At 34.1% G+C, this 14,169-nt stretch overlaps 1 protein-coding gene across 7 annotated transcripts in view; it reads right to left on the reverse strand.

Moving 5' to 3' along the window:
• EYA4 (EYA transcriptional coactivator and phosphatase 4) overlaps positions 1 to 14,169 on the reverse strand; it is a 246,187-nt gene that overhangs the window by 63,015 nt on the left and 169,003 nt on the right. For 4 of the 7 annotated variants that reach the window (XM_020287207.2, XM_020287208.2, XM_020287203.2 and 1 more), the window contains exons 4-5: positions 4,297 to 4,421; positions 2,813 to 2,881 (exon numbers count right to left, since the gene is read on the reverse strand). In XM_020287207.2, coding sequence (XP_020142796.1) covers positions 2,813 to 2,881; positions 4,297 to 4,421 — 194 coding nt within the window. The remainder of the gene's footprint in view (positions 1 to 2,812; positions 2,882 to 4,296; positions 4,422 to 14,169) is intronic. The other 3 variants (XM_020287211.2, XM_020287210.2, XM_020287209.2) reach the window with 1 other exon arrangement.

The raw sequence follows: 14,169 nt of genomic DNA on the forward strand, positions 1-14,169 counted from the left end.
AATAGGAACTTGATACATTTTAATTAAGTGAGAAAGCAAAAACTTCATTCTTTTTGACCCTGCCCTATGCTCTCCCACTAGATTTAAGTATTTCTGTACATAAAGGATAGTTAATCATGAATCCTAACACAATAAAGCAAATTAGAATCTGGAATTACCTATATCTGGAAATAACTTTTCATATGATTGGCATGCATTCATACATGTACAACATACTTCATGTATATGCACATACATCTATTTCAGGGGTCCCACAACGTCTGACTCATGGCCTGTTTTTGTGTGGTCCATAAGCTAAGAATTGTTTTTACCCTTTTAAAATAGCTGAAAAATACCAAAAGAATAATACCTTTGTGACATAAAAATTTCAATGAAATTCAAATTTCAGTGTTAACAAATGAAGGTTATTTAAACACAGCCACAGTCATTTGTTTAGGTATCTATGGCTGCTATTCTGCAACAATAGCAGAACTGAATAGCTACAACTGAGATCATACGGTCTGCAAAGCCTGATCCCTGATTTATTGGCTAAGGGATGATCGCATTTATTCTATTTTTACATTTTATATTTTAACAATTTTACAAAAGACAAAAATTTGAAAGGAAAACTCAGGTTTCAGGTTTCAAGACAAATCTGTAAATGAAATTATTTAATTGGGATTAAGGTGATGAAACACTTTAAATTACTTTAAGGAATAACACAACATACTTAAATAGCACCAACAGAGTATAATAGACTCTTAAGGTGATACTATCAACTTATATTTAAAAAATAACTAAAATTATCTTTTTGAACATTGAAGTTAATGGGACAATCTGGAAAAGCCATTAAATTAGTTCTTAGCGTTGCCTTTTGTTTTATTATAATAATTTCACAAAGTGATTCAATTTTAACAATAAAACCCAGAATTAAAACTAAAATAGTTTATTCTCAATAGGAGAGATTATGCAATAAATGTTTATTTTGTGTGATAAACACCTAGTATAAAAAAGTCATTAAAATTTATTAAAAATTTCATATACTATGCCACCAGGACTATATCATTAATAATCAAAGTATAACCTAATATTTTGTTACTACATGTTTGCCTTCTTTGCCCCAGTTTACATATTTCAAATTCCAAAAGAATGTGTTATCTGATCAAATATTGGAGAGTCTTTTAACACAATTCATGTTTTCATTTTCCTTAAAAAGCTGTTGCTTAATTACTACTTAATTGCTAAGTAGTAATTAATTACTATTTAATTAAAACAAGGACGATGCACCGATATTTACTGCTAACCAACTGATGTACATTACCTAATTAAGACAAAATCCTTGCCAGGGAAGTGTTACTGTCCTCCTTCTATAGAAAGGAACTGAAGCTCAGAGAAGTTAAGTAACTTTAACTTCTTCAAAGTGACACAGCCAGTAAGTGTAGTGCTAAGATCCAGATCTGTGACATACCTGACAACACAAGTCCTTGTTCTTCTAACATCAACATTAAGAACCAGGAAAGCTTGATGCTTAACACTTAGAAAAACGTTTCTGGTTGAGATGAGCTGTAAATTACTAAATACACATTACCTATATTCACTATTATAATGTTGCCTGTGTTAAATACTACTTTAAAACAGAACAGCCAGTGTGAGCTAAGGATTTTTTTACATATTAAATGTTTTAAAAATTATCAAAATTAGAATACTTCATGATAGATAAAAATTATATAAATTTAAATTTTAGGGTCCATAAGTAAAGTTTTATTAGAACACAATCACACTTATTCAGAGACATATGGCCTAGAAAGCCAAAAATTTACTATGTAGCTCTTTACAGAAAAAAATCCTGCATTAGAATTAAGAATAACTAAATTATGGCATTATATTTTTAAGTAAGGAAAGTATATAAAGTATGAAATTAAAAAAATTTAAAACTAAAACTATAAAAATATTAATAATGAGGGTAACGCAGTGCTTTATTCACTGGTCATATATTCTAATTTAATCTGAGAGCAAGGCCCAAACTGTGTGTGTTCTAACTGCTTGCTTGTAATGCACATTCTAATAGACATGAGCTCTTCTTTTTCATCCTAAGATTGTGTGGTTCCACAGCAGTGTGATGGTTTTGTTTTAATTGTTTAATTTTGATACCATGCTGGCACTTCATTTAGGAGAAAGTTTGTTTATATGTGTGTGTCTGAATGCAGTTAATATCTATAGTTCAAAACATTTTAAGAGACAATATTAATTTACAATTTTAAATGTATAGTTTTCATCACTGATAATTTTTAAAGTGATGGAACAGTGATATGTTACTTTAGATTGAATGTTACTTTAGATACTTTGGAATATTTATCAAAGTCTGTAAAAGAGCAAATATCTTTTTGCCATGTTAAAAATTTAATTTAATTATGAAAGTCTACAGGTTATGAAGGTAATTAAGTATGTCTGTGTGCCCACTCTGCTTCAATTGCTCTGTTTGACATGACTTTTGCTGGGCTGAATTAACCATAACTGATAAGTAGTAAGAAAACCAATAGTAAACTGATAAGTAGTTAGAAAACCAATATATGCATCATTTGTGGAATTATGAAAAAAATCCAAGAAAAGAATACTACTGATATAAAAAAATCTAAGATTAGCATATCAACTGATAAGAATACTATAACCAACTGTTATCAAAAAGCAACTAAAAGGAATGTTCATTTCTCCTTTCCCTTTATAAGTACTGAACACAGAAAAAGGGTGCAAACACAGAAATAGCAATAGACAGCAAACCAGAGGGGCAAATTCACACACCCAAACACATGCAGTGTACCATCAGCTCTCATACTTGTTGCAGAAGAGGGGGTGTTGCAACTCAGCAACCAGTCTGCTGTGTTTAAAACAGTCATGTTGTCCCCTGAGAACAGGAACAGTATAAGAGTTCATTGCCTGAATGCCTGCTGAGTGGATATGAATAATCTTCAATGCTTGTGCTGGTTTCTGACCTTTCAGCCAAAATTATAACTGCACTGTATGACTTTTACATTTTAGTTTATCTAAAATAAACTAGTTCTGGTTTTCAGTAAAATATATGTACATAATGACTGGTGAACTTCAAGGTCTGATTCCAGAATGCTTGGCTTTTTTAATCTTATTATTTGTACCCAACTTAAGGTTTAAATGTAAATGTTCTTACTCCAGTAGTCATCATTAAATAGTCTTACACATTTGCAGTCCCATAATTAATTAGCTGAAATTATAGATGCATGTTTAGATACAAATAAACATTATAAACAAGGAAAATGTTAATCTACAAAGGATTTGGTGTAAAACATTATTAAATACAGGTAAGTTGCAATGCACACAACTTTACAAAGAAAATTTTAGATTGCACAGTTATTCTAAAATAAATGGGAAGAGGTGTGTCAATTTCATAGGTATTTATTTAAAATTTAAAAGAAAATATGATGTGGCAAATGCTGATCTATGGTAATAAAAATAGTTTATAAATTAAAACAAATTTCATATAATTTTTAAATAATTGACTAGCTCTACAAAATTTCAAAATAACTGTGAATAATTTGATATGCACCATATATGTTGTATGTGTGTAGTCTCTATACATACATATTGTATTGGGTCGTATTTTCTGAGCAAGTTATATGCATTATATAAAAACAACAAAGAAGAATATTTGCAATAATAGCTATTATTGTTGTCATATGCTCTGGCATAATTATAGGCTAATCAAATGAGAAATTATTTGGAAAAATGCAATTCCTTTTAAAATAAATATTAGGTATTATTCTCTTTGAAAAGAAAATGCAGCAGATATGAATATTATTGTATTTCCAACATCATTTTTATGAAAAACTAGTTTTAAGAAAAATGTTGGGGCAACCTTTTATTACAGTTCAACATAAAACCAAAAAGTGTTGGGGAGATTTTGTATATATGTATAAATTATATATATATGTGTATATATAGATATATATACACACACACACATATACATATATTTTTGGTAATATCAAGGTATAAATCCTTTGGCCTCAATTTCTAAATTTTTGGGGATATTTACAAGGGCAAATACAAGAAGGGAGCCTTGCTAAAGGCTCTTAAATGTTTTTCAAGATTATTCTGTCTAAAGATTTCCAGCTATGGAGGAGGAGCAAAAATTTCAAGAAAATCAATAGAATAATAAATAATATATTAACTATGCATTCCTTGGATATGATGGTGATTGTGTTATTTATTAGTGGATCCCTAATATGTAAAATTAAAGCACACGTTGAAATGTGATTCTGGGTATCTTCAGGGTGGTACGCTTACCTCCTGTCCCATTTGTAGTGACGGATGTACTGCTGAGATTCGATTTGTCCAGTTTGGAGCTACCAGGAGGATCACTACCTCCAACAAGAGTATGAGGACTTGCTAGGTCCTGCATTTCCATAGACCTGTTAGAGAAGGAAGCAGCAGAGCAAAAGTTGAAATTTCAGCAATTTTTTTCTAATAGATTACACATATTATTCTACCGAGCACATGTGTGATCTCACAATAAAAGTTGAAACCAGTAGGTAAGGTTTAACCACGTGAACATACCTGTCCTTTTTAAAATAATGAGTAAATAAATAAATAAGAAGAGCCTCCACAGTAAATTAGGCTTCATGATCTGTTATTTGTAATCCTACAATTCCATATAATAATGTAAGGAAAAAAGCAGACTCTGTCATCTTGGCAGTTTAAGCTGCTATAGGTACCCTCTCAAACTGATCACCTCTGCAAGAAACACTAGAAATTATGCAAATGTTTGATTCCCAAAACTTGGCATCCGCTGTCATCAATAAGGAAGAAATCAGTAGCCAAAAATAAAGTGTGAACTCAAAACCAGAGTAGAACCTTTCAGCTGACCTTGTTGACCCAGGAGGCTGAAAAATGAGCCTGAGGCCTGGGAGCCGGGGTTGTAACCCTTTTAATATCCATTCAGGAATGGAAGACTGAGTTATGTATGTTCCAGGGAATGTGCTAGAATTGAGACCTAAAATAAAACTGGGATTCTTGAAAGACTGACCATAGTTTGAAAAGGAAACTAGAAAAAAGAATTGCACAGTGGCCCAAAGAAGCTACACTTGCTTTCATGAAAGAAACAAAATATACAAGATAAACAAAAGTGGAGAGAATTTTCCATCAATAACCTGAACTGCAAAAAATATTAATACTAAAGAAAGACCTTTAGCTGAAAGAAAGAGCCAGATGAAAACTCAAGCCTACAGGAAGGAATGAAGAGTAACATAAATGTAAATATATAGGTAAACACAACAGATTATCTTTTATCTTTCTCTCAATTCATGAAACATAGCCTACTGAAGCCAAAGTAATTACATTGTATTGGGGGATTTATAATATGGTATAGAAATAAAATTATATGACAACAACAACACAAAGCATGATGGGGTTAAATGATATATTTTTAAGGTTCTTTCATTTGGCAAAAGGTGTTAAACTTGAATAAGAGGTAAGTTTAGGGTGTATAAAGTGATTACCATTAAATGTTAATAAGAAAAATACCAACAGGTAGAACAAAAAGCCAAAAGAAGAATTAAATGAAATTTTACAGAAACAAAAAACATGTGAAAAATGGAAATCACATAGCAAGATGGCACACTCAAACCCAACCCCAGGGATGATTACACTAAATATCAATGGACTAAACACTCCATTGAAAAGCCAAATGTTGTCAGGTTAGATTACACAGCCAAGACCTAACTATAGGGCATCTGCGAGGGAAGCACTTTAAATATAAGCACAGAGTGATACTACAGTGCATGGCCCAGACATCCACCTCTAGGACTGAAGAACTCATTCCTACAGCTGCTGATAGTGTTACCAACTGGCAGCTCTCAACTGAGTTTCTTTCCAGGACTTGCCCTCAACTAAACAAAGTCACTTTATCCAAGATCATACCCCTTCTGAGGGCAGCCCTCATCTGACTGGTGAATGTAAGGGTATAAGGACTAAACTATACTCTCTTACCACAAGGGGCATCCTAGCCTGGGGCCCCCCATAAGACCAGATGAGACCTTTGCTGCAACTGAACTCTCAGCCCACCTCTGCTTCCTTCACGCCAACAAAACAGTTATTGACATTCAAAGCACAAACAATAAACTCCTGCACACGAATCATCATCTCTGTGTCTGCTTCCTGTGAACCTGAACAGTGGTAAGGCCCAATTAGGATGAGGGTAAAAAAATGGAAAATGATGTATCATGCAACTCGTAAACGTAAGACAGATGTTCAGGCTATAATAGTAACACACAAAAGAAGCCTCAAGATGCAGACTATTAGCAAATATAAAGAGAGAAATTAGAAAATAATGAAAAACAATAAATTCTTCAGGAAGACATAACAACCCTAATTGTACATGGACCTACAAGCAAAGCTACAAAATAAAGTAAAAACTGACAAAATTATAGGAAGAAACAAGCAAGTCCATCATCATAGTTGGAGCGTTTATAACACGCTTTTCACAGTAATCAATAAAAAAAGTAGACAAAAGATAAATTTTAAAGATATATACATAAATTTTAAATAGCATTATCACCAATATGACCTAATTGTAATTGACTGTTACAGGACACTGACACTCAATAATTATGAAACATGCATTATTTTCAAGTACACAAGTGACATCTACCAAAAGGAATATATGCTGGCCTATAAAATAAATTGTGATAAATTTTAAAATGGAAATCTTACAGAGTATGATATCTGACTACAATAAATTTAGAAAGCAATGATAATAAGATATATTTTAAAAATCCCCGATATTTGAAAATTAAACATCACACACTTCTACATAATCTATGAGTCAGAAAAACTCACAAGTGATTATAAAAAATATTTAGGAGCAAAACGATAATAAAAAGGCATCAAATTAAAACTTGCGATATGCAAATAGAGTAGTGGTTAGTGAGAAATGGTCATATCAGAAAAGGAGAAAGATTTAAAATCTGTGATCTAAGTTTCCACCTTTAGAAACTAGAGAAAGAAAGGCAAATTAAACATAAAGTAAGTAGAAGGAAACACTAAAGAGCAGAAATCATTGAAACAGAAAATCTATGAACAATAGAGAAAATTCATAAACCCAAAATATGAGCATTAGAGACACTAATGATATTAAAAGAATAATAAGGGAATGTTATAAAACAATATTATGCCAATGATTTCAATGATAGATAAAATCAATGAATTTCTTGAAAGATACACTTGTAGAACCTTAACCAATGAAAAATAGAAAATCTGAATAGTTCTACATAAATTAAAGAAACTGAATTCATAATAAAACACTTCAAAAAGAAAACTCCAGAGCTATATGGTTTAATTAGTGAATGTTAGCAACATTTAAGAAAAAATAATGGTAATCTTTTACAAATTCTTTCAGAAAAAAATAGGAGGAAACAATTTTCACTCAATTGTAGACAACCAGAATTACCCTGATCCCAAATCTGATAAAAACAATTTCAAGAAAAGAAATTATAAATCTATATTTCTTATAAACATAGATGAAAATATATTCTCAAATCAAATCCAGCAATAAAAAAAGAATCATGACCCAGTGTGGTTTATGCCAGAAATGTAAAGCTGACTTAACATTTGGAAATCAATGTAATTCAATATATCAACAGAATATTATTTCCATCGGTGCAGAAAAGTATTTGACAATATTTATCTTATCTTCATGATACAAACTCCTGGCAAACTAGGAAAATAAGTGTTTTTCCTTCATCTGATAAAAAACCACTCTTGAAATATCTACAGCTTATATTTAATGATGAAATATTGAGTTATTTCATAACCAAGGCAAAAATGTCTGCTTTCCCTACATTTTACTGGCAATCTTAGCCAGTATAAGACCAAAATAAAGTGAGTAAAGGGGCAAAGTTTAGAAGTTTAGAAAAATCTTTAATTCACACATGATGTAATTATTTATATAGAAAATTCTGAGAAATCCATCCCCAAGCCCCCAAACTACTAGAACTCATGAGTGAATTTACTAAAGTTACATGTACAAGGACCTTACTAGTACTAAATAAAATATAAACTAAAAATATCTGAAACTTCAGTCAGTGCTTCTCCAGTTCAAATACTGAAATATCAAAACACTAGTTGTTCAGCAGGTTGTAAGTTGGGCTGTTCACAGCCCAGCTCCAGCTCAACTTAAGTCCAGAAGAGATCTGAATGTGCAGACCCTCACCTGAACCACCAGACAGAGGAAAGAAGGACTCACACTCTTTGGGAAATAAAAACACAACAGAAATGTATGCTTTAGTCTCTACTAATTATTTTGTACATAATGTTCAGAATATTATAAATATTTTGAGACATAACAAGAAGCATAGCCTAATCCAGACTCTTCTAACAAAGTTTACAAACAAGCCTCAAAAAACTGAAGCTGATCTACAAATAATTTAACTGTCTTCCAGAACAAGGTGCAATACTTTTTAAAGGAAGCAAAGAAATCAAGCATTCAATAATGTATACTCCATCATCTAACCAAAAATTATTAGACATGCAAAGAAGCCAGAAAAATGTAACTCACAGACAACAGAAAACACACTCACAAATTATAGCAATGATAGAATTAGCAGAAAACGACATTAAAACAAATTTTAAATATAGTTAGAAATTAAAAGATAAGCATGAATATAATGAGGAAAGAATAGTGAGATATAAAGAAAGTAAAACTTCTAGAACTGAAAAATGCAAAAATGAAATTCCACTAGATAGAATGAACAACAGATTAAAAAACAGACTATGAAAGAAAAAATAAGTGAACTTTAAGACAAAGTAAAATAAAATATCCAACCTAAAGAATAAAATAAAGATTGATAATACATTAACAGCCTCTGTGTCCTGTGGGACAATATCAAGTAATCTAACTTAACATGTGACTGAAACAACAGAAAGAGAAAAGGTTTGCAGGAAAAGTTTAAAATACATTTAAAGAAATAAAGGCTGACCATTTTACAAATTTGATGACACACAGCAATGAAGCTCAAACAGGATATACTATCCACGTGTGCACCCATGCACCCAGACATACAGAATCCCAACTGAGTAAGGTACATACATCACAATCAAATTGCTGAAAACCAGCAATTAAGACAAAAATATTAAAAGTATCCAGATAATTCATAGACATTTTATCAGAAACAATGCAAGCCAGAAAGAAATGGAATCATTAAGATTGGAGAAAATACATGTATTAGCTTAGAATTTTATATCCTATAAAAATATCATTTAAAAATGAAGGTAAAATAAAGATCTTTGTAAAAAAATAAGAGCATTTGTTGCCTGCGGATCCAGTATAAGAAATGGTTAAAGGAAATTCCTCAGGCTGAATGTGGTAACACAAAGGCAGGGATTTTTGCCTGTTTTATTCACTGCTTTCTAAACCCACTGTCTGCAAAGGTGGCTGATGAATGAATGAATGAGTGAAATAATGTATAAGCCATGTCATATTACAAAAAGTTGTGAAATCAAGCATATTAGTATGAACAAGGTGAATTTTTTTTTTAATTATTTTTTTTTATTTTGGCATATTATGGGGGTACAGATTTTAAGGTTTCAATAAATGCCCATTTCCCCCCTCCCCCCAAAAGTCTGAGTCTCCATCATGACCATCCCCCAGATGGTGCACATCTCACTCACTATGTATGTATATACCCGCCCCCCTCCCCCCTCCCACCTGCCCAATACCCTATTACTGTAGCACCTATGTGTCCACTTAGGTGCTACTCAGTTAATACCAGTTTGCTGGAGAATATATCTGGTGCTTGTTTTTCCATTCTTGGGATACTTCACTTAGTAGTATGGGTTCCAGCTCTAACCAGGAAAATATAAGGTGTGCTATATCACCATTGTTTCTTAGAGCTGAATAGTACTCCATGGTGTACATATACCACATTTTATTAATCCATTCTTTGATTGATGGGCACTTGGGCTGTTTCCACAGCCTTGCAATTATGAATTGTGCTGCTATAAACATTCGAGTGCAGGTGTCTTTTTTGTAGAGTGTCACTGGATCATTTGGGTAGATGCCCAGCAATGGGATTGCTGGATCAAATGGTAGATTCACTTGTATCGCTTTAAGGTATCTCCATATTGCTTTCCACAGAGGTTGAACTAGTTTGCAGTCCCACCAGCAGTGTAGGAGTGTTCCTCTCTCTCCGCAACCACGCCAGCATTTATTGTTTGGAGATTTTTTGATAAAGGCCATTCTCACTGGGGTTAAGTGATATCTCATTGTGGTTTTGATTTGCATTTCCCTGATGATTAGAGATGTTGAGCATTTCTTCATATGTTTGTTGGCCATTCTTCTGTCTTCTTTAGAAAAATTTCTGTTCAAGTCCTTTGCCCACTTTTTAATGGGGTTATTTGATTTTTTCTTCCTAATTTTCGTGAGTTCTAAGTATATTCTAGTTATCAGTCCCTTATCGGATGCATAGGATGCAAAAATTTTCTCCCATTCTGTAGGTTGTCTGTTTACTTTCGTGACTATTTCTTTGGCTGTGCAGAAGCTTTGTAGTTTGATCATGTCCCATTTATTTATTTTTGTTGCTGCTGTGATTGCCTTTGGGGACTTCTTCATAAACTCTTTGCCCAGGCCGATGTCTAGGAGAGTGTTTCCAACTTTTTCCTCTAGAGTTCTAATAGTTTCATATCTTAGGTTTAAGTCTGTTATCCAGCGTGAGTTGGTTTTTGTGAGAGGTGAAAGGTGTGGGTCCTGTTTTAGCCTTCTACAGGTGGCTATCCAGTTTTCCCAGCACCATTTATTGAAGAGGGATTCTTTTCCCCAGCGTATGTTTTTGTCTGCTTTGTCAAATATGAGACGGCTATATGAGGATGGTTTTATATCAGGATTCTCACATCTGTTCCACTGGTCAATATTCCTGTTTTTGTGCCAATACCATATTGTTTTAATTACTACAGCTTTGTAGTATAGTTTAATATCTGGCATATTAATGCCTCCCATTTCAAGGTGAATTTAAGTATGAAAAACTGGGAGAAATGAATTTAAATGGAAGTGAGGAATCAGAAGATTTACCAGTCATGGTGAAGCACAAAGATGATTTCAAAAACAGTAAAAAGTAGTATCTGTAGCACACTTCTGCTAACAGACTTAATTACAGTAAACAATGAATGCTTATGATTTCATTATCTCCTCCTGGATCCACCTAACACAAAGACCTTTACTTTAATCCATCAAACAAATTAATGATTGCTTATTATGTGCAAAGCACTGTCACAGGTGTTAGGGTTGCGGAGCAAAGAAAACATGGCTCTATCCTCAGGGAGTTTACAATCTAAACGCGAAAGCCGAGTGCCTGCATAGAAATTCAAAGTACAGTTAAGTGTCCACTAAGTGGAACAGACAGAAATCAGTGTAAACTTAGAGTCTGGAAAATTTTCTCAGAAACTGATAGCCAGGTTTTGACGAATGCAAATAAAGGATCCTTGGGGAGGAGGTGATAGCACTAAAAAAGACACAGTGTAGAGTGGAGGCTCGCAGCCAATCTGGACCACATGCAAGATGAGTAAAGAGAATCAGTTAGAAATGAGAGAATGGAGCATATCCCACAGATGGGAGCAGGGAGGAAATAGAAAATGTTGCTCTTGTAAAACAAAAATATCAAAATCAAAATAGCCTTGGCATTTTACATTCCAGTCCACAGGAAACCAAAATGCATTATCTGAATCTTTATAGTGCGTAGTCCCTTTTGCTTGAACTCGTTTTAGTGGGTTGGTGTTTGCTTGCAACTAGAGGAGGCTTTGGGGAACAGAGATGCATTGTTACTACCAAGAATACAGCAAGAATATTCCTGTACTTACTTTTGCATGTTTTGTAATTAATTGTGACACTTCAGATTCTTTTTAAGTCTAATTTACACAAAATATAATATATAAAATATAAATTTTACCTTAGGGTTCAACAACAGAATATGATTAATGGGTACCTGTTTTCACTGAGTACATATTGTATGACATATTCTATGCTTGGTACTTCTTATATATTATCAGCCTTAATTGTTAAAATAGCACATTGATATACATATTATTTTCCATATTTTAAAGATGAAAAATTGAGGCTCAGAGAGGATACACAGCAGGCCCAAGATCACATAGGTAAACAGTAGGAGCCCAAGAGCTTGAATTCATGTTTATTTGATGCCAGAGCCCAGGTTCTTTCTATCATACACTGTATGTCTTCTATTTTAAGTGACTTTAATTCTTTCACACTATGAAGCCACAGTCAGGAATGCACATCCCTGCAATAAAATATTCTGCATAGTTTTCAAAAATGACTAAAGTTAAGAAAGCATCTATTTTGCCAACTCTACAATGCTCATTATGATATTTAAAAGTAACTGTCCTTGCTACCCAAGATGTCTATTTGAACTCCCTTTTAGTGGTCTTCATGTCATAAGGCAATATGAATAGTAGCATCTGTGTGGACAACATAAAAATAATGAACTTAGCCATAAAAACAAAAATTCATTTAAACAAAGAAAAGAAAGATTTGTAAAACACATGCAACTAGTTTCTTGGTTCTTTTCTGCAATCTTTCTGTAGCATAGATGAAATTTATTTCTAATGGTCTAAAATACCATCTTCAAACCCAAGGGGGTGGGCAAGATTTACATTGGTGCACTTTAGAGTCTACTCTAACTCAGAACCCGTGATTCATTCTGTGCAGATCCTGGTAATGAGTCATGGTCCTGCTTATTTTTAGGTTGTCTCCATCAGTTGTTCACAACCCAAGAAATGCAAAACCATCCTAGACTTCCAAAGATACTCTCATGCCAGAGTTTCCCCTTTGCAAAAAGTGGACAGTATGCATGCTTGGTTCTATTTCCCACATTCTCAGAGCCCGTTGAAATACCAAATTAGCATTTGACTGGTAGAATGAATTTAAGAGCAAGAGTTCAGGTATTTACTTTGCTCACAACTTCTTTTTTTATGCAATATAAACCTCAATTCTTCTTAGCTGGAAAAGCAGGAATAACATCAGCGTCTACTCACATAATTAAAGTGTCAGGTTCCATCCACGGGGGCAGGGCTTGATTTCTATCTTATTTATGGCTTTTTTTCCCCTTACTCTTCAATGGTGAAGTGTACTGAGTGGGTGCTAATGAATACATATTAAAACAATAGAAAAAATGCAGATGAAGTGATTTGAGTTAGTTGGAGTCAAATGTAGTCTAGTTCAGCAAACACTGCTTGAGCATCTACTATGTTCTAGGCATAGTTCTAGGAATACGAAATATCTTCAAAGAGGTTACAGGCTAGTGGGAAAGCAAGGGGCTAGGTGGAGGGAGATGGGGATTATTAGTTACCTGATGCAAATGTGCATGGAAGTTTACACATCTGTAGGTGCAGTTTTAGATCTCCCAAATTAGTGAAGGGTGTGTATGTGTTTGTGTGTGTGTGTGTGTGTGTGCGCACGCGTGCATGCGTGCACTTGAGAAAGAGAGGAGGCAATACCCTGCATGAGCAAAGAAAGACATAGTGGAAAATGCTCTGCAAGGGTAAAGAAAGATATTATGGAAGAAAAAAATAATAATGAAACTTGGTCAACTTAGATCGGATGACAAACACTAGGGTATGTCCCTACTTAGTACCAGTTCCCAAGTACAGGGAAAAAGCACAGGCCTTTAAAAACATCAGATAACAATGCCAGGTCATGTTAAACCAACATACCTCAGATTGGGATCCCAGAGTCACTTGTCACGGCTGCAGCCCTGAGCCAGTGACTCCGCTGGCAGTGGGGCTGGGAGATGCAGCTCCTCTCTGCTGCACAGTGTCTAGATCACTGACCAGGTGGACAGGCAGTCCCAGAAGGAGGCCCTCACCAACCCAGTCCCCTAGACACAGTCAGAATTGAGGTGAGCTGCAGAGACAAGGTCCGACAGGGGGAAGAAGAACCTTACCAAGGATCAGGCATGTGGGTTATGCATAAAGAACCGGGAGCTGTTCTTGCAATTTGCTAGTAACCGCGAATGCCAGTCTGAATGCTTGTCTGAATGCTTGCAGTGCAAGTGACCCATCTGCCAGGGTGACCTCAAGCCCTGGAGTAACAGCAAATAAAGCCATGAACACACTGTCCTCTGGACTCTTTTACAATCCTTCCTTTCCAGGGCTTAC

The sequence above is a fragment of the Microcebus murinus genome, chromosome 5 (assembly GCF_040939455.1).
Source record: "Microcebus murinus isolate Inina chromosome 5, M.murinus_Inina_mat1.0, whole genome shotgun sequence".
Lineage (NCBI taxonomy): Eukaryota > Metazoa > Chordata > Mammalia > Primates > Cheirogaleidae > Microcebus > Microcebus murinus.